Source organism: Vombatus ursinus, unplaced genomic scaffold, assembly GCF_900497805.2.
Source record: "Vombatus ursinus unplaced genomic scaffold, bare-nosed wombat genome assembly UNPS02010980.1, whole genome shotgun sequence".
Classification (NCBI taxonomy): Eukaryota; Metazoa; Chordata; class Mammalia; order Diprotodontia; family Vombatidae; genus Vombatus; species Vombatus ursinus.
Genome location: NW_020950758.1, coordinates 538,834 through 559,951, shown reverse-complemented (window position 1 = coordinate 559,951; position 21,118 = coordinate 538,834). Strand labels below are relative to the sequence as shown.

Sequence of the window (21,118 nt, the reverse complement as noted above, 5' to 3'; positions counted from 1 at the left end):
AATCAACAAGCATTTATTAGACACCTACTATTTGCCAGGCATTGTGCTAAGTGTTGGGAATACAAAAAAATAGCCAAACCTCCCCCATACAAAAAAAACACAGGCCCTACTCTCAAGAAACTCAAAACCTAATGGGGAAGACAAAGTGCAAGCAGCTTATCCTGTTCACATTCAAAGTTATAATTACTATTCGTGAATTTCTCTCCATCTTATTTTTACTCACTATTTTCCTTCTCAGCCTCTCTTTTTACCCTATCCCTGTCACCTTATCTTCTCCCCTTACCCTCCAAGTCCTTATTTTACCCACCCCTCTAAGAGTCTCTCCCTTATCTTTTCCCCCCACTCTCCCAATCTTAAACTACAGACCCCCTCCAAAAGTCCCTCACCTATTTCCTTCCCCTACCCTCCTAAATCTTAATCTAGTCACCCTTCTAAAAGTCCCTCCCTCACCTTGTCCCCCAGATTTCTCACCTCTCTACAAGTTAAATAGACTTCTACACCCCTCTAAATATTCATGTTGTTTCCTCTTCAACCCAGATGAGAGTAAGATTCCAATATCACCAGAACTCTACCCCCACCTGCTTCCTCTATAGTAGTTCTTCCTTTCACACCCCATTTTTATAAAATAAGCTCTTTTTCTTCCTTCTCCTATTCAGTTTTGTTTTTTTAGAATCACCCCATCACACACAACTCAGCCCTAACCTTTCTTTCAAACTACTTCAGTAATGATGACAGTTTTAAGAATATTAATAACATTTTCATATATAATAAGCAGTTTGACCTTAATGAGTGCCTTTAATGAGAGTCTTTAATGTTTTCCTTATGTTTATTCTGGATCTTTTACATTGAATTTTCCATTGAGTTTTGGTCTTTTTGTTACAAATACCTGAAAGTCTTTCAGTTAATCAAATATCCATTTTTTTTTTCATTCAGGATTATACTCAACCTACCACAGTGGCTAAAATGATTGAAGGAGAGAGTGACAAACATTTGAGGGGATGTGGAAAAATTGGGACACTAATTTATTGTTGGTGGAATTATGAACTGATCCAACAGTTTTGGAGAGCAATCTGGAATTATGCTCAAAGAGTTATTAAACTGCCTATACCCTTTGATACAACAATACCACTACTAGGTTTATTTCCAAAGACGATTAGGGAAAAAGGAAAGAACCTATATGTTCTAAAATGCTTATAGAAACTCTCTTTGTGGTGGCAAAAAGCTAGAAATTATGAGGATGCCCATCAATTGGGGAATGGCTGAGTAAGTCATGGTATATGATTGTGAAGGAGTACTACTGTACTATAAGAAATGATGAGCTCAATGATCTTAGAAAACATGGAAAGACTTGCATGAAATAATGAAGAGCAAAATGAGCAGAACAAAGAGAACATTGTATATTGAGTAATAGCAATATTGTTTTAAGAACAGCTTTGAGTAAATAGTAATTTTGGCTATTATAAATACCCAAATTAGCTATAAAGGACATATAGAGAAAGACACTATCTGCATCCAGAGAAAGAACTGATAAATACAAATATGTTTAGAATAATTTTACATATATACATATATGTATATGTTATAGAAATGCTTACTTTCTTTCATAAATTAAAAATAAAATAATTTTTTTAAAAAAAGAATGCAAACAGCTATACACAAGCAAGATATGGACAAGATAAGGCAACAAAGAGATGACACCAGAATTAAAGTTCTCATAGATAGTAAGTGTCAGAGGCAGGATCTGAACCCATGGGATCCCATATTTAGAGGTAAAAGAGACCTTCTTGGCCATCAAGCCCAACCCCCTCCTTTCAGAGTTGAAGAAACTGATGCCCAGAGAAACTGAGTGACTTGCCCAAGGTCACCCAGCTAGCAAGTGTCTGTGGCAGGATTTGAACCCAGGTCATCCCAACTTGAAGCCCAGCATGCCATGCCCTATGTATGCCATGCTGCCTCCCTTGTAACTCAAGCTGTCCAGAATTGGAATGAGCCAGCAGAGTTTGTGTGTCAGTAGAGGTACTTAAGTAGAGGCTATTGCTAGGGAAGTTTGTCAGGGATGGGGAAGGGTGGACCAGATGGCCTCTAGTGTTTGCTCTGACCCTAACTCATAGCCTCTGCCATCTTGGAACTTTCTGACATTAGGCTTCTGAAGTGTGGAATTCTGATGGTTCCAGGAATCTGATTCCATCCATGATGCTTTCCAAACTCTCATAATAATGGATCCAGTGATATTTCTGCCCCTGAGATGCCCTTGTTTGTATCCTCCATGCTTAGCCCCATGTCTGGTGTGTAGAATGAGTTTAATGGATACTTGTTGACTTGGTCACTTGACTGGAGTTGACCTTGGTAGGCACCAGTCAGAGTTGACCAAGAACAAGGACACCAGGAGAAATTCATACACGGCAGTGTCTTAGGATCGTAGCAGAAGGGGATGGGCCAGACGGTTCCCATGACATCTGTCTCCAATCTCTCTTAGCCACACAGGAGTGGTCATGAGTGGTCATACCTTAACACACAAATTTCTATTCATAGCCGAACGAGGAAGCTCTGGGGGGTGTGGTCATCTAGGAGTCTTGCCCTCTGTGTCCATGTTTTGTGTTCTCTTGCATTGTGAGTGTCCTGGGGGAATTCTTGTGTAGTGGGGAACGCTGAACATGGAGGACACCATGGCAGTGATGGCTGGGGTGCAAGTCAATGACAGCAGCATCCTCCACAGACATTCCAAGACCTCTTGGGCAGGCCTGTGTTTGAGGTCATGGACCTGACCATGCATATTTTCTTATTATTGTCACTAAGCCATAACCCCTGTCCCTGTGCCCATGAATCCCATGCCAGTGGGCACAAAGTCAGTAATTCTGTACACACTGGTCCCTGATGGTTCAGGTTTGCAAAAGTCCTTCTGGGCAGGCACGGGGTTGATGTGAGTAACTGGGGTTGGTCTCAAGCCCAGTTCAGGAAACTAGGACCATAAAGTTGACCTCGTTTTCGTAAATACACGTAATGCGGCATGATGCGATTGGTGGGAATTCCAGGGCAGAGCGCCACTCCCGAGGAAAGCAAAGCACCTCAAGCTGGAGGGGTCTGCTAGCTGGGAGTCACATGGGGCATGTGGACCTTGAGAGGATTATGTCTCTCTCTCTCTCTCTCTCTCTCTCTCTCTCTCTCTCTCTCTCTCTCTCTCCCTCTCTCTCTCTCTCTCTCCCTCGCACACAGACACACAGACACACACACAGAGAGACACACACACACACACAAGAACAATCCCCTTGGAGCCTCCCCGCTCCCCTGGGCCCTACCCTCCATTCCCAGCAGTACTTTTCTGCTGAGCAGGGGCTGGTCTCTATGTACTGGGGAATTCTCAAGCACCTGAGTTGAACAGGGGTCCTTGTGTGGACTGTGGAGCCCCCGGAATCTGCTCATCTGCTGGGGTACAGAAGGAGCTTTGGAGGAACTTTAGGGCCCACAGAAGACACCACTAGCCTGGTGGGATCCGTGGGATTTTTCTCCCCTCCGATCAGGCCAGTCCCGAGGAAGCTGGTGTGCACTGGAAACACATGGGGGAGAGAATGCAGACTCCAGGTAAGAATTTATTTTTTCACAGGCTACTGGTTTTCCAGTCTAGATGTTGGTTCTCAGATAAGTAAGAGGGGGAGGGGAATGTCTGAGATCACAGTTAAAACATTCAGCAGTTAGCATCATGCTTGTGTACTGTACTCTTTATGGGACTGTTTTAAACAAAAGCAAAAGGAATTTGAACTTTGCCAGTCACAGAAGTGTTACCGGCCCTTCCTTGTATCAGCTCTGTCTTGTCTAATCTAAATGGATTGTCCTTGTGGAAATTGACTTCTTTCTAAGCAAACTGTCATTTTTCCTTTTCTCTGAATTATCTCTTTAGCTATGACCCTTTTTTGAAACGAAGGGAAAAAACCATGTTTAAACAGTTAAGCAGCCATACAAATGAGCATTCTTGAAGTTGGTGAGGCACCAAGGCTGAGACAATAGATTCAGGGTCAGACATCCTGGATGTGAATCTCACCTCCTAACTGTATGACCTTAAACATGTCACATCCAGGGTCTTGATCTCTCCTCTTGTGAAATGAAGAGGTTGGTTTGACAGCCTCTGAGATTCCTTCCATCTCTCTAGGTCCTATGATCCCATGATGGTATTAATATTATCATTCTCTATAATAATACCTTACAGAGTTGCACTGTTGTGACCTAAGGGGATAGCCATCCCCTGATGGTCACCACACATCTCTGGACTGTATTTATTGTGCATTCTGTAGGACAGAAGACCAACTCAGTAGAGCAAGTCAGTGTCCTGTAGGCAGGAACGGTAAAGGTGTTCACCAGGCTGAATGGCCAGTGCTTGGTCAGAAGGTAAGTGCTAGTTCCTGGACGTATCTGGACAGCTCCTTCCCACTCTTACTGAAGTTCTGAGTTTCCAGTTCCTGAGGATTGAGTGGGAGGGTAAGAGATGAGTTGGTTTCCACTCTAAGAATTCCCAGGAAAGCTAACAGTACCTGAGTCTGTCTACCTTAAATTCCTGGGGAGATTCTAGAATGGCTCATCAAAGAAATAGATGGTAAACTTCTAGAGAGGGAAGAGATGATTACGGAGAACCGTTCTGGTTTCACCAAGAATGGGTCACAACAGACTCACCTTTCTTCTTTTTTGGACAGGGTTACAAAACAAAAGGACCAGGAGAAGGCTGTGGGGATGATTTACCTAGATTTTAGCCAAAGCTTTGACAACGTTATACTCTTCTTGTAGAGAAGTTGGAGAGACATGGAATTGAAAGCTTCAGAAGTGATTGGTTGGCTAGGCTCAAAAAGTAGTTGCCAATGGTTCAGTGTCAACAGGATAGATCTGCAGGGGAGGATGACTGTGATCTGTGCTTAGCTCTGTGCTGTTTTAAAGTTTTTGTCAGTGCTTTGGATAAATACATAAATCACAGGCTCATTAAATTTGCAGGTGACACACGTCTGGGAGGGATAGTGTGGATCCCAGCCTCTCTCTATTTAGTATCTAGAAAAATGAGAGGAGCAAATATCCCAAAGCAAATTCCCTTGCTCAGGTCATGCATGGAGGCCTTAACTGAGTCTCAAGAGGTTCTTAGAAATAGAGAATGCATTCTCAGGTTAAGGGTCCTGGCCAGTAGGAATGAGACTGAACAGAGCTGGGGAAAATTCTCAAAACTATGCTGACTGAGTCCACTACAAACTTAGCTAACATAACTAGTCTCAACTGGGCCCTCACTACTGGCAAGATAATCCTTTCAGACTTCCCTATCAACTCACTATCTCACTCACCGTTGAGGTTCTTCCAAATCATTTCATCCCTCCTCAATCCAATTATAGCTCCTCTCAGCTAAGAACCTGGCTTCTTATGTCACTGAAAAAATTGGGACCATTGGATGAGAACTCCCTCTTCTCCCCTCCTCCTCATCTCTCATCACTCAGATGCCTTCTATTACCACCTTCTCCTTCACCCTGGCCACACAGGGTGGCCTTTCTTGCCAGGGCTAATGCTGCTACCTGCACAATCTTCTCCAGCAGGTTATCCCCTGTCATCCCCTCTCTTCCACTAATTGCCAATCTCTCCCCATCTCCTGCCATCTACAAATGTATGTGTGTCTTGCCCACCCTTGAAAACCTTCACTTGATCCATGAAGCCCTGTTAGCTCTTGTCCAATCTCTCCTTACTTTTGTGTCTAAACCCCTTGAGAAGGCTGCCTACCATAGGTGTACCCACTTCCTTTACTCGCCCTCTGTTGTTAACTCTCACCAGTCTGGCTTCCTTCCTCATCATTCGACTGAAATTGCTCTCTCCAAAGTGACCAGTGATCTCTTAACTGGCCCATCCAATGTCCCTTTCCCAGTCCTCCTCTGCAGCCTGTGACACTGTTGATCACTCTCTTCTCCTTGATATTCTCTTCTCTTTAGGATTTTAGAAATGTTACTCCCTCTGGCTCTTTTCCTACCTGTCTGATCCCTCCTCATGCAATAGCCTGCTGCTTGGTCCCCCTGCCTCAAGTCTCTCCCAACTGCTGTCCAAACTACACTCAGCTGTCCAACTGATCTTCCTAAAGCTATCTCCAGGTGCAGCATGCATTAAAGGCCTGGGCAGAGATGACCCAGCCTATGGGGCAAGGCCAGCCAAGATAACATCCCTGGTCATCGGTCCCACCAGAGAATAGTGCTGTTCTCTCAGCTGTGCCTGGCCCAGAGGCTGCAGGACCTTGACAGTAATGGATGATAACTCCCAGCTCTGGCACTTCCTTCCTGTGCGACGGGCAAGTCACTTCATCTCTGAGGGCATGTTTCTTTATCTGCAAGAGCAGGGACAGGAGGGTTGGCTTCTTGTGATCTCTAAAGGGTCTTCCAGCCATAAATCTATGATTGTTAAGGAATTATTCCTAATGGTGTCTTTGGAGGCCTAAAATGCCCTGAAGATGGTCTTTCTATGTTCTTACTTCTATCTCTATTTACAGAGTTAAAATGTTAGAGAACCAGTGTCAACTCCAAAATGGCTAACTGTGAAAAGCTGAAAAACAACAAGTAAGCAGCAAGCATTTATTATGCACCTACTACATGCCAAGCATTGTGCTAAGGCTGAAGATACAGAGATTCCTGCCCCCATCCCCAATAAAAAAGCAGTCTCTGCTCTCAAGGAAGAGGAAGGGAGAGGAAGGAAATAATGAGCGTTTATATGGCACCTACTATGTGCTAAGCACTTTATAAATGCTATCTGATTTGATCCTCACAACAACCCTGCCAGCTAAATGGTCACAACCCAATGAGAGATCAACATACCAAAAACTATGTACAAACAAGATACAGAATAAATTGGCAATAATATCAGAGGGAATCTGTCACTAGTATCATGGGGGACAGGGAAAAACTTCTTGTAAAAGGTGGAATTTTAGCAGGGATGAGGAGGAGGAAGCACATTACAGACATGGGGGCAGTCAGCGAGAATGCCCAGAGTTGAGAGATGAAGTGTCCTGTTTAAGGGACAGCCAGGAGGTCAGTGCCACTGAGTCACAGAGTATCTAGAGGGAAGGGATAAGAAGACCCAAAAAAGTAGGAGGGGACCAAATTATGTAGATAGATTTTATGTTTGGTCCCGGAGGTGATAGGGAACCCCAGGAGGTTACTGAGTCCAGTAATTGGGTAACAATTTTTCCAGATGCTAAAGAGGAGCTGGAATCCAAGCTCAGAGAGAAACACGGACAGAAAGAATCTTTCCCTCTCTGGGTCTGAGTAGTAAGAGAGATGACAGTCTATCTGCCATCTCTACCACCCCCCACCCCTCAAAATATCAAGAGGCTAGAATTCTTTCCCTTCAGTGGGCCCAGGCAATGCGGGTGCAATGGGTAAGGTCTCTTTGTTAGGTAAGTGGTTCCAGTCAGAACAGCATAGGACATGAAGAGGACACGTGAAGCAAGAGACCCCTTCAATACAAATTTTCTCATCTGTAAGATGGGGCTAATAATAACTCTTATCTCCCATGGTTGTTGTGAGGATCAAATGAGTTAGTATACACAAAGCACTTTGCAAACCTAAAGTATCATTTAAATCTAAGCTCTTGCCCATGCCTGGAATACCCACCTGCCTCACCTGCCCTCTGGCTTTCTCAGGAGTCACTTCAAAGCCTGCCTCCTATAGGACACCCTTCCCAGCTCGCTTCCTGCTAGTGCCTTTCCTCTGGGGATTATCTTCAGTTGATCCTGCATGTAGTTTATGTAGACAGACTTGGAATGTGTCTCCTCTGTAAGACTGGGAGCTTCTTGAGGCCAGGGGCTGTCTTTGCTTTTCTTAGTATCCCCATCTCTTAGCACAGTGTGGTAATAGTAGGTACTTCATAAATGTTTGATGATTTGACTTCTCAAACCTAGAGAAAAAAAGACTTAGGAGTAACACGAGTATCTGTAGGTGCTTGGAAGAGCTATCCTTGGGAAGAATAATAATAGCATTTATATAGCACTTGTAATTTTATCCCCATTTTACTAGACCCAAATGGTTCTGGAGGAGAGAATGAGGCTGGGGACTTTTCACAGCCTTCCCCACTTAAATCCAATTCGCTTGAAAATCATGACATCACTTTGCCATGGTTCTCTTTGAGAATGAAGGATGAACAACAGAGAAGGAAACTGAGGCTGAGCAGGTTAAGTCACTTGCCCAGGTTTCACATAGCTGGTAAGCGGCTGAGACAGGATTTGATCAGACCTTCCTGATTTCAAGTCCGGTGCTCCGTCCGCTAGGCCACCTGACTGCCTGTGACAGCTAGCTCTTATAGGATACTTTAAGGTTTACACGGTGCTCGACCTAGATTATCATATCTAACCCTTACAACAACCTTGTGAAGCAGGTGCTATGATTTTTCATTATTTTCTCCATTTTGCAGATGGGGAAACTGAGATTGAGAAAGTTCAAGTGACTTGACCAGGATTACACAGCTAATAAGAGTCAGAAGCGAGATTTGAACTCGTCTGCCTTCGGAAAAGGCATTAAACTTGTTCTGCTTGACCACAGAGCTAGGATAAGGAAAGGCTTCCTAACAGTTGGTGCTCTCCAGATATGGGATGGGCCCTGCCTCGTGTAATGCCAGGGTCCTCTGGTCCTTAGAACTCCTTAAGCTGGTTGGGAATGCTGGAGTAAAAATTTCTATTCAGGAATGGACCAGAGACCTCTGGAATCCAGCGCTCAACACACTGCCTGGCACATAGTAGGCACTCAATAAACGTTTATTCCCTTTCCTTTCCCTTCCAGTCTGAAACTGTGATTTTGCATCTTAAGAATTCCCATTTGCTACTTACTGAGCAAGTAAATGGGCTAATAAGGAAAAAGATACCCTGGAAAAGAGGAGGCCAGAGCATTGCCCATGCAGGCTTGAGCCTAGGGTAGCAGCTACTTGACTGGTCTAAATCCAGACCACACTGTCCCCTCCATCCCCACACCCACCCCATCCCTACCCATAGGGGGTTCAGAAAATCAGAGTAAAAACAGAACCACAGAATCTCAGACTCAGGAGGAACTTCCCCCCTTATTCTACAAGTGAAGAAACTGAGGTTAAAAGACTTGTCCAAAGTCACTGAGAGAAATTATTACTAAAAACCAATGATTTGGATTCATTTTAGTTCAATCTCTTGAAGAACATTACCGGGGGTAATTTAGAAGTAAATAAATAAACTTAGTTGTGTATTGGAGGGAATAGTAAGTTGTATATGGTAGATTTGCATTTTCACGTGCAATCATCTTTTTTTGTGTTACAGAAATGCTTGTTTTGTTCCCTGAATTGAAAATAATTTTTTTTTTAAAAAGAAGAAAATGATGTAATCAAAGTTCATTACAATAGGTCCAGCCCCTCATGGTAATATTCATTCTCTTTCACTGAGTGTTAAGTAATCAGAGTTGATTGATATCCTCTGGAACAGCCACTTTTCCAAGACCATATAAGCCTTGAGGTCACATCCCTGATGGTCTTTGGCATTCAAGAGTACCACTGGCCTCTTTTATTAAAATGCAAGCATTATTTATAAAATGACTACCCAGAAATTATGTCTCGCAAACTTTTAAAGGTCACATCACACAGGTAGATCATCAGTGGGATGATGAGAAGAGTAACGAAGCACACTGTTTAAGGGGCAGCCTCTATTGGACCAGCATGGTCCGTGTTTCTACATCTGCTTTTTCCTCCTTTTGGCAACGAGAAAGGGGTTGGTGAGCTTTTCTCTCTCCTCATTGCTCAGCAGCTAAGAGAGTGTCAGATTTCAAACATTTGAGTAAACATATTCCTTAGGGCTTTCAGGGCAGGGAGAAGGAACTTGAATAATAACTGTATATATAGGGGAAGGAGCCCTGGACTTGGGTAAAATGTCCTGGGTTCAGATTTTTATCCTAACTTGTTCACTGTATGACTACCATGTGCAAACCACTTTGCTTCTTTGACCTTCAGTTTCCTGCTCTCTAAAATGGGTATTATAATGCCAAAGCAATGTTGTGAGGACCATGTTCTAGAATTGGCCAGTACCAGATTTCTTTTTTTGAATGGATTTCTGTGAGCTCATGGGTACAAGGAGGTCCCAGTGTGGAAACTCCCTCTGCCAATGCCCATCAGCCCCTGCTGTGCTGCTTAAGCGCCTTAGAGGTTGACCAGGGCACTGAGAGGCTGAGCAATTTCCTCAGGATCACAGAGACAGTATGCGTTGGAGGCAGGGCTTGAACTCAGAGCTTCAGATTACACTGTGGCAGTAAGAATTGCCCGGGTATTCTTATCAGTGGTGACTATATTCAGTTTTAATAAGCATTCCTGAAACATCTGCCATGTTCAAGGCACCGTGCTGAGGCTGGAGGCACAAACTTCAAAATTAACTAGCCCCTGACTGCAGGGAGCCAGGAATGTAAATTCTCCTGGGGGTCTTGAAATGCCAGACTCCGGATTTTTGCATTTTATTCTAGAAGTAAAAGGAAATCAGTATGGATTTTGAGCAGGGCGGGGGGGGGATGTAGTAAGACCCCTGATTTAAGAGTATTTTGGCAGCTTTGTGAAGGAAGAACTAGAAAAAGAAGAAGCTGAAAGCTAGGAGAATAATGAACAAGCCATTGCAGTAGGCCAGGGGAACCCCAATAAGGGTCTGAACTCTGGTGGTGGCTATGTGTGGAGACAGAAGCACACATGAGAGATGTGGAGTGAGAGTGACCCCAACGTGGCTATTGACTAGATATGAGGAATGAGAAGAAGGAAGAGTTGTGAGTGGTCTCTGGATTATAAAGCTGAGTAGCATCCTTTACAGGAATGGGCAAGTTTGGAAAAGTGTGGCAGATTTAGGGGAACAAAGAGTAATTTTTGTTTTGGCGCATATTAACATTGAGGTTACTTCAGGGCATCCAGATAGAAATGCCCAATGGGTGGTAGGTGATGTTGAAGGGGAGCTCAGGAGAGAGATCAGAACTGGAGATGTAAATCTGGGAGTCATCCACAGAGAGAGGACCGTTGAACCATGGGAGCTGTTGAGATGGACAAGAGATTAGAAGCAGAAAGACAAAAGAACCTTGGACAAGACCAAGGGTAGAAGTTGTATGATGAACTAGCAGAAAGAGATGGGACTGTCAGACAGGGACCAGTTAGCTGTTTCAATAAAGTTCCATTTTAAATAAAAATTTCACATTTTTGGATTCTGCTCAGGTCTTTCCTCGCCTCCCCCTCCCCCAAAGCTCGTCTCCTTTTCCTGCTATGATGGTGGATCTTTTGTGCCCTTTAGGGCCAAACAACTAGAAAAAATAACCATGGAATGGCTGTCCTTGGAATGTCTTCTTGGGCAAAAACAAATGCCTAATTACTGCCTCTCCAGATGCCATAAAGCTGTTTTCTCATTGTGAGCCTCAGAACAGTGAGAATCTATTAACCAAAGCATTTCTCATAATGTGGATTAACTTCTGACATACTGAGAGCATGTCAAACTAGCTGTTCATTAAAAAGCAATCCCAGTGCAGGGAGTCTGGGTTATGATAAGCAAGAGCCCTGTTCTGAATGGCCCTAGAGACTGGGTGTTTGCCAGCATAGTTACTAGCCCAGGAGGCATGGAGTGGGAGAGGTTCTTGGGCTGGAAACACTAGCATCATCAATCTTCCTCACTCTGATCTCCATAACTCTTTGACAAATGGACAAAGGTTGATCAAACATTTTACCCACAATATTTATGTAAGGTAAGTTGTGAAAGAATTAGTATCCCCATTTTACAAAGAAACTGAGTTTCAGAGAGTAATAATAATAACAATAAATAGCATCTATGTATCTCTTTAAGGTTGACAAAGTACTTTACATGTATTACCTCATTTGCTTCTCACAACAATCCTGTAGGGTAGAATCTATTATTAGCCTCATTTTGTAGATGAAGAAACTGAGGCTGAGAGAGGTTGAGAGGATTACACAGCTAGTAGATATTTGAGGCAGGATTTGAACCCAGGTCTTCTTGATTCCAAGTCCACTCTGCCACCTAGCTGCTGCTAGAAGAAACTTGTCTGAGAAGCATAAAACTAATAAGAAGTGTCAGAAATGGGATTCCAACCCAAGTCTCCTGATGATTGGACTCCAAGGGTAATGTTCTCTCTCTTCTACAGCACCCTAGGTAGAAGTGACAGGAGATGAAGCATTTGAAATGGGGGTAGAAGCAACCGGTATTTTCTGATGATGAGGTAGGAGGCATGCCTGCCAGGGAAGCAACTCCCAGCCACCTCAGCTGGCCATTCACCAACCTTTTCTAATTATAGAGATTCAGCTGGTCCAGCTAAAATCAGAATGCCTCTTCATCTCAAGGCTGACTATAGCTGGTCATTTTTTTCATCTATATCCACTCTCTAACACGTTCAATGAATCTGCAATTGTGCATTTTTATGTGTAATTATTTGGCAAATCTGTAATTAAGTGTTCTGAACTTCTAGATGGCCAAAGCAATAGATCAAACGATATTTTTAAGCAGACAAGAAGCATGAGTACATTCGATGGACAGCTAGACAGGGCCACAGAACCTAAAATGTCAGAGACAGCAGGGACTTTACAATATAGACTCCAGAATGCCAGAACTGGAAACAGACTGATGAACATTGAATGTCAGAGCAAGGAAGAACCCAAGAATGGAATCTATCAGAACATAGAATGTTCAGCAGGAATGTTAGAGATCACAAAGATCAGCTCATTACACCCTTTCCTCATGCGGAACACACACACACACACACAGAGAATAATAACTTGTCCAAGGTCATATGTCATAAGCAGCAGCAGATCTGGGATCCAAAACTTGGTCCTTGGACCCAAGCACCAAGCCACACGGCTTCCCCAAAGCTCAAGAGCAAGGGATCTGCATTCAAAACACATCACAGCCAAATTCTTCCCCCAAGTGCTGAGTCTGAATTTGCATTGAAGAGGAATATTCATGTCATGTCCCTGGAAAGGAGACGTTGGCCTTCCAGCCACTGTTCAGCACCACTTGGTTGGCCTGTCACCCCTGATCTGCTCTGGATCCATCATCCATCAAGTTTCTGAACTTCCTGGCCTATCAATGCCCATCCTTCCAGCTCAGAAATCATAAAATCAACCCATTTAAGTCTGAATGGACTTCAGAATCCACCCCATACCTATAAAAAGAACCCTTTCTAAAACCAAGTGGCCATCTAACTTTTGCTCATGATCTCTAGGGCCATCACCATCCTGGCTGCCCCCTCTGGACACTCTCCTGCTTATCATTGCCCTTCTCAAACCATGATATCTCGATGAGGTCTGATGAGGGCAGAGGACTGTTGGGCTTTTTGTTGATTTCTATTCAATTTCTTTCCATTCAGTTCAGCCCAATATTCTAACTTATAAAGATCCTTTTGGATATTAACTATTGTCCAGTACATTAGGGCTTCCTCCCAGTTTTTATTATCAGCTGTGATGAGTATTCCATTTCTAACATTAGCCAAGTCATTGATTAAAACGTTAATAGCATGGTGTCTAGCTCAGATGCCTGGGGTACTTTTCTGGTGTTCATCTTCCGAGATGGGCTGGAACCATTAATGACCATCCTTTGAATGCCATTCAGCCACTTCTAAACCCATCAATTTTTATCTTTCTATCAAGTTGTCCAATCCATGCTTCCCCATCCTCTCCACAAGAAGAGCGTGAGGTATTAGTCAAATGCTCTGTTAAAATCTAGTTAAACTCTATCTACAACTTTCTTCTGTCAAAGAGGAATTGAAAGGTGTCACGCAACCTATTCTCAATAAAGCTAGGCTGATTCCCTGGGATCATGGCTTCCCTTTCTAGGTGATTACTGACCATCCCTTTAGTTATATGCTCTAGAATTTGCCAGGACACAGTCAAGCTCACTGGCCCATTGTGTTCAGGCTCTAGTCTGCTCCCTTTTTTCAAAAATCTGGCCATTTGTCCCTCTCCAATCCTGTGGTACTCTTCAGGTTACCAAGGTATTTCTGTGGTCACTACTGGTGGCTCAGAAATCCTAACCACAGCTCTTTCAGGACCCAAAAATATAGTTCATTAGGGACTGGTGTAGTGAACTTGGGTAACAGTGAGGTGTGCTCTTATCATCTCCTAACTTATTTTGGAAATCAGCTTCCATTTAACCAGATTTATTCTGTCCTTGCTGGGCCAAGAGCATACTCCTTGGCAATGAAGACAGAAGCAACACAAAAACAGAGTAACTCAATCCTGAAATCTCTGTTGCCAATTTTCCTTGACTGTACTCATTTTCCTCAGCTAATTTTAAGTTCTAGCACTCCTGATACTGTTCTTACAGCATCATACTTGCAAGAATAGTCTGCCAGTAAACATTTATTAAGCACCTATTGTGTGGCAGGGGCTGAGCTAAGCTCCTGGAGATACAATAGTACGAAAAAGAGTCCTGCCCTCAAAGTGCTCACAGTCTCGTGCAAAGCTAACAACAAACTTGGACAAATGAGCTGTATACAGGATACATAGAAAATCATGAACAGAAGGAAAGCAGTGGAATTAAGAGGGGTTGGGGAAGGCTTCCTGTAGGAGGTATTTTAGTTGGGACTTAAAGGAAGCCAAGAAGGTCAGTGGCTGGATCAATGGAGGGGAGAATGTCCCAGACATGGGAGACAGCCAGAGACAATGCCCAGAGCTGAGAGGTAAAGTGTCTTGTTTGTGGAACAGCCAGGAGGTGGGTGTCACTAGATTGAAGATTACCTGTCAGGAAGTAAGGTGGTGTTTGTCCTTGATTTTTGGAGACCAATGACATCACAGGGTGATGTCTTGACCTATGCATGAATTGGATTTAAGTAAGGCAGAGTTGCACATCCATCAGCCTCACTCTCTCCTTCTGAGTCATTGAAGTCCAGTGGCAGGACAAAGGTCAGGATGACTGGCAATGGCTTGGAATTCAATGGATGACCTTGCTGTCTTCCATGTCTGACCAAGCTCTAGGCACTCCACAGCACCTGTTTCAGCTGCCTTCATGGCCACAAGAAAGAAGTATTCTCATCCACCCATTCCATCAAAGGAAGTTTCACATGCTTTGGATGGATACCCCTCAACTCACCGATGGCCTGTTGGTTACCCTCAACCCATCTGCCCGAACAGTTTTACTAGAACGTGGCAGCCGCCCATGATATAGCTTCTTGGAGCCACAGGTAAGAGTTGGGTGCCAGGGAGAGGTGGATGAACAGCCCTGAAGAGGGCTCAGCAACCCTCATACCAGAAGTGCTAGTCCCCACTGTACGGAGTAAGGTGTAAGAAGACTGGAAAGTGAGAACAGGGCTAGGTTTTGCCAAATCTGCCACTTACTACCACAGTGGCCTAGGCAAGTCCCTAAACTTCTCTGGCCTCCATTTCTTCATGGGTAAACTGAGGGGGGTGGATTCCGTGACCTCTAACGTCCCTTCCAGCTCTGTAGTCCTATGTTTTTATGTACATTCCTCTTCCGTGCTCTGACTTTGATCTTCTGCAAATGACGTGTTTAATGTCTTGTTTCTTTTAAACTAAATTGATGTGTCCACATGAGTCTCTTTGGACAGCTCCTCCAGAGCTATGGCAACTAGTATTCCCAGGTGATCTTCCATCCAAGACCTAATCCTGCTTAGCCTCCTCTGGGATCAGACAAGATGAGACTTGTCCAGGGGAGTACAGTTGCAAACTTAAAAAAAAAAAGCAAAGAATAATAACTGGAAATAATGTAGCACTTTTAAGGTTTGCATGGCACCTTGCATGTATTATTTCATTCTCTTGACACATTTGAGTAGGCACAGAAATGAGCAAACAGCCTAGAAAGGGGAATAGGGACCAGGTCATTTTCATCTGAGGATCAGATGACAGAGAGGTGGTTATTTCATCTGGAGAAGAGAAGGCTCAGAGGAGACATCTTCCCCTATTTGAAGGACTGCCACATGGAAGACGTATCATATTTGTTTGGCCCCTGAGGGCAGACCTTAGCGAAGCAGACAGAAGTTAAATAAAGGTAGATTGAAGCTGAAATCAGGAAAAATTTCCTAACAATGAGAGTTTCCAAGACTGGTATGGGCTCCCTCCAGATGAGGGCTAGGTTCCCCTCCTTAGAGGCTGTAAAGCTGAATCTGGAAGACCACTTGCCCATTTTCCTCATCTGCAGAATAGTACTGCTCTCCCAAGAGTCTTGAGAGGGTCAAATGAGGCAAGGTACACAATGTCTCTTGTGAAGTGTCATTGATGATTATTATGAGGTTAGGGAAGGGACTCTTGCTTGGGATGACTTCCAAAGTCCCTGCCCACTCTGGGATTTGGGGTTCTATGAACTGCTAGATAAATTGGCTGCCTCCTTGACATCGGTGACGTCAGACAGTTGGGTCAATACTGCAGACTCTAAGGGAATTCTGCTCATGCTATGAACCTTCCTATGCAGCTGCCATATTGCCTACCATCTGGGGCCATCTTCTAAATCAGCCATGAGGAGCGAGCTTGGGTGCTTGGTCTAGACATGTTGCTTTGGAGCTCAGCTAATTGTTTGGCCTGCAACACCACTCTCTACAGACTGGTGCAGTCTGGTGCATCACTAGCACCCAGGGCATAGCTCACCCTGGCCACTGTATCTAGTCCCACTTCACTTCTCTCAAGCCACACCAGAGGACCTGATATCGAACCTTCCTTCTGCCACTTACTATCTATGGGCCCTTGGGTAACTTGCCCTCCCAGGGCCTCAGTTTCCTTCTCTGTAAAATGAAGGGAATGAACTTCCTCCCTGCTGTAACACTGTGGTCCCATCATCCCATGATCCTCTCTGACCTTTGGGTTCCCTTGACACTCCACAGTCACCCTGCTGACAATCTCTTTCTGGTCAAACACACACATATGCTTACAGCCACGCTGTCGCTCAGAGACATCTCCCATCCATCCCCGGTTTCACACCAACATGCCTCCAGAACAGGCCAGCTCACACCTTCCTGGCCAGCCTCTAAACCCACACCAGAAGAGGAGTTTCCTCCTCTTGCCTTCGCCTCCTGCTCAAATAGAACATCAATCATTTCATCAGCCTTGAAGCCGTCCCTACAGGGACAAGAAGGAAGGCCATCTTCCTAGAGAGGGGTCAGGCTCATGCCTGTCTTATCCTCCATCACAAGGTGCTCTGATCCAGGGACAAGGATTGAGAAATTTGGATACTATTTCTGATGAAGCAAGCAACTTACCTATGTAACTGCACAGTTAGTACTATGAGTCTGAGGCAATCAATCAACCGGATTTATTAAGTGTGTACAGGTCAATACTTGAATATAGCTTGTTTATATGTAGCCGTCTCCTCCACTGGAACATTGTTAGCAACTTGAGGGAAGAAATCATTTTTTGCTTTTCTGCATATAATGCCTGGCACACAGTAGGCAGTTAATAAATGCTTGTTGCCTTGACTTGAGTGGGGTTATAGCAGTGGCCTAAAAATGAGCAGTCCTGGATGCTTATGGGTGTTGCTGGCTCCAGGTTCCCCAGAGGGATATCTATGGGCCAGACACATAATGGAACATGCTTGCTGGCGGGTTGGTTGGTTCTGTTTGTAATTTGCCTTGGGGGTTGGGGTGAGAGTGAGAAGTTTGCCAAATTTGTGACTGGAGGAAAGTGTTGGGGATGGGAGAAGCCAATCAAGCACCTCTCTGGGTGTCATTAACGGAGATTAGCCTGTTCTGCCCTAAAGTAACATTCCACCCCTGCCTTGTGCGAAGCTGGATAACCCAGCCCCAGCCTGTCTGCTGCCCTCTAGCCAGCCCACCTGCTGCCAAGGGCTCTGTAGAAAGAATGTGAACGCCCAGAGTCTTAGAGCCAGCTCAGCCCTTGCTGGGTTCAGAGGGGCGAGAGCCTGCCAGGCTCTCCTACCATGACCAAGGGGGGAAGGTGGTGAGGGTTCTGTGGACCACAGAGATGCCCACCGAGAGAATGAAGCGACTCTGCAAGTTCATCCAGAGGTCCCGAGCCGCTGCTGCTACGGCTGCTGCCACAGCTGCTGCGGCCGCTGCCACCGCTGAGGCCTCAGGTCATGTCGCTGGGGGTATGTAGTACCTGTTATGCCCAGCTTCTCCTACAACTGAACCTTTCCCCTTCTGGGTGGATGGAAGCGTCTCCCTCCTCCCTCTCCCTCCACACACAGATGCTCTCCCCCTTCCTCCCTTTCCCACCTTGCCTTCCTCCCTCCCCTTCTTCCTGGTGCCCGGCTGGGAAACAAAAGTTAATTGGTTGTAACCTGAACGGTGGAAAGAGACCTTGGCCCACCACACAGCAACGCATCTGCGGCAGTGGCAGCAGCTGTTTGACCGTGACCTTGGCGCTGGGGACGGGTGCTGCATTGAAGGCCCCCGGAGACTACAGTGCTCCAATATTCCAGGGAGAAGGTAATAGCCCAGGAAGGGACCTCAGGCCATCCCACCCCTTCTCACCAGAGACCTTCAGCTCGTCCCTCTTGCCCCAGAGCCAGGATGGCGACTTGCCTTCTTTGGCCACCTCTGCCCACTTTCCCTAAGGACTCTTAGACTCACTATCTGTAGGTTCCTTCTCATTCTAGGCATCTCCAGTTCTTCGCAAGAGTCTTTTGACTCCTCCCTAGCCCAGCGGGTTGGGAACAGGGTACACACGCAGAAGTCACAATGTGCCCAAGGTCACAGAGGGCACTGGTAGGGAGGCTTGAAGTCCCCCACCCTGCTGGTGCTGCCTGTCCGTGACTAAGCCAACTGAAATCCCCATTCCTCTCCTCCCCACCAGCCAAGTCCTTTAGTCCAACTGGAATGCAGGGGTCTAGGACCCAGCTGCAGAACTAGTCTGTTCTTCTTCTGCCCTGGTCAGATCACATCCAGAGTGTTGTGTTCAGCTATGGGCAGTGCATTTTAACAAGGACATGACCAATTAGAGCACCCCAGCGGAGGCCCAGGACAGTACAGGTTAGAGACCACACCAAGAGGATAAGGCTGCATTTGAAGTATTTGAAGACTTGTTATACGTAAGATCAGACTCGCTCTGCTTTACCCCAGAGGGCAGGACTAGGGTCAAGGGGTCACAGTGACAGAGAGGAAAGTTTAGGATCAGGATAAGGAAACACTTCCTACTCATGAGAGCCGTCCCAAATGGAATTGGCTGCCTTGAAAGCTGATGAGTTTCCCTTTCCTGGAGGTCTTCAAGTAAAGGTTGGATTGAGCTCTTGTCTGGGATGTGGTAGAAGGGGTGCCAGTTCAGGTAACCACAGGTTAGATTAGATGACTTCTGAAGTCCCTTCATCTCTGACATTCTGGAATAATCCAGTGGACAACCCACTCCCAAGCAGCTGGGCAGTTCCACCATCGCCATTTTAAAGAAGGTAGGAAACAGGTCAAAATTCAAGTCAAGTCAAAATACTTTTATTAAGCACCTACTATGTGTAAGTTACTGTGCTAGACACTGGAAATACAAAGACAAAATCAGAGCAGTCTCTGCCTTTTAGGAACTTATATTCTACCAGGAAGGTGCATGATGTATGTAGGGGGAAGAGCCTTAGATTTGAAGCCAGAGGGCCACAGTTTGAATTCCAGATATGGAACTATCTACTTGTGTGTCTTTCCTACTATGTGCCAGGCCATAGTGCTGGGACTCAAGTTCCTCATCCATGGGGGAGTTGGACTACAGCCAACTTCTGAGGTCACTTCCTTTACTAAATGTATAATAAATGTATCAAAGTGCTTTGGGAAAATTTAAGAAGGGAGAGAGAGTGGACAACTGGGCTGACCAAGGAAGGCTTCTCAGATGAGGTCCTGCCCGAGCTAACTTTTGAGTGAAGATTCCAAGAGGTGGAGATGAGGGAGCCTATCCTGGCATGGGAGACACTCTGGGTGCTGTACAAGCACTAAAGGGCACCGAAGGGCCAGAGGTGGCTTATCTAGGGAACAGCCACTAGTCCCCCTTGGCTGAAACATCAAGTGAATGAAGGGGAGTGATGTGAAATGACTCCAAGGCAGGCCAGAACCTGTCAGGAGCCTTAAATGCCAGGATAAGGAATTCTTTTCTCCTAGAGACAGGAGGAGTGGCTTGGTCAGACTTTGCCTTGGGAAGATTATTTGGGCAGCTCTTGAACAGAATGGAGAGCAGAGAGACTGAGGGCAGGCCAACTATTGGCTCTTACAATTGTCCAGGCAAGAGGTGATGATGGCCTGGGTGATGTGGATGAGTGGAGCGATGAGGAATCCAAGGATGAAAACAGAGAGAAGGGGCAGTGAGGGACCGAGAAAAGGCAAAAATGAGATTATGGGAGGATAACAGTGTCCTCACCAGAAACAGGGAAGGAAGGGGAATGGATGCATGGACACACATTAACGTGGTGGGTTTGTGGGGAGGCCAGAAGCCCTCACTCCATCCTCTCCATCGCGTCTCAGGATGTGCTACCCTGCAGGTAAGCCTTGGGCTCTGGTGTCCCAACTGGCCGCTTTGGTGGCCAGGCATCAGCCTCAGTCCTCACAGCCCCGGGCACTGGGGCTGGGAGCTGGTGTCAGTGGCCCCAGCCAAAAAAGTCTCCTCTTCCTGATGCCAGCTGTCAGCCCAGGTGGGCCGAGGCCTTGGAGAAACTTTTTCCCACAGCCGCATCCCCCCAGGACTCTCTTCTTGCTCTGGCAGCACCAGATGGCCTCAGCCTCCCCACACCCAGGACACTCTGCCTCCGGGAGACCATAGCAGACTTACCGAGCTACCTCTCTTCTCTCTTTCAGGGTCCCCAGCTGCTGAGAGGCTCCGTTACATCCTGGGGGACGAAGATGGCATTCCCACCCCAACCCTCTTCACAGAGATGGATACCCTGCAACATGACGGGGAGGAGATGGAGTGGAAAGAGTCGGCCAGGTGAGGAGAGGGTGAGATGGGGGAAAGGAACGATAGAAACCACCCCCATTTCAAGGATGCTTTAAGATGCTTCCCCACAACAACCCTGCAAAGAGAAAAGCGCAAGGGTTATTCATGTCTTCTTCTAATGATAAGAGTGTGTAGAGACCTCATCTCGAAGAGACTTGGGCTAGTCCCCCCCTGACACAGACTGGCTGTGTGACCTTGGACAAGTCTCTTACTTTCTCAGTGGCCCAGACAACTCTGGGCAGCAGGGAGGTACGACAAGCATCAGTGGAAGGAGTTT

The 21,118-nt window shown here is 45.6% G+C and overlaps 1 protein-coding gene across 4 annotated transcripts in view; it reads left to right on the top strand.

Annotated features, from left to right (window-relative positions):
- The first annotated feature begins 17,669 nt into the window (after nucleotides 1-17,669).
- Nucleotides 17,670-21,118, top strand: part of SLC4A5 (solute carrier family 4 member 5) — a 90,507-nt gene continuing 87,058 nt past the window's right edge. For 3 of the 4 annotated variants that reach the window (XM_027855637.1, XM_027855636.1, XM_027855638.1), the window contains exons 1-2: nucleotides 17,935-18,368; nucleotides 20,703-20,832. In XM_027855637.1, coding sequence (XP_027711438.1) covers nucleotides 18,017-18,368; nucleotides 20,703-20,832 — 482 coding nt within the window. In that variant the 5' untranslated portion in view covers nucleotides 17,935-18,016. Of the gene's footprint in view, nucleotides 18,369-20,702; nucleotides 20,833-21,118 lie in introns of all 4 variants that reach the window. The other variant, XM_027855639.1, reaches the window with a different exon arrangement.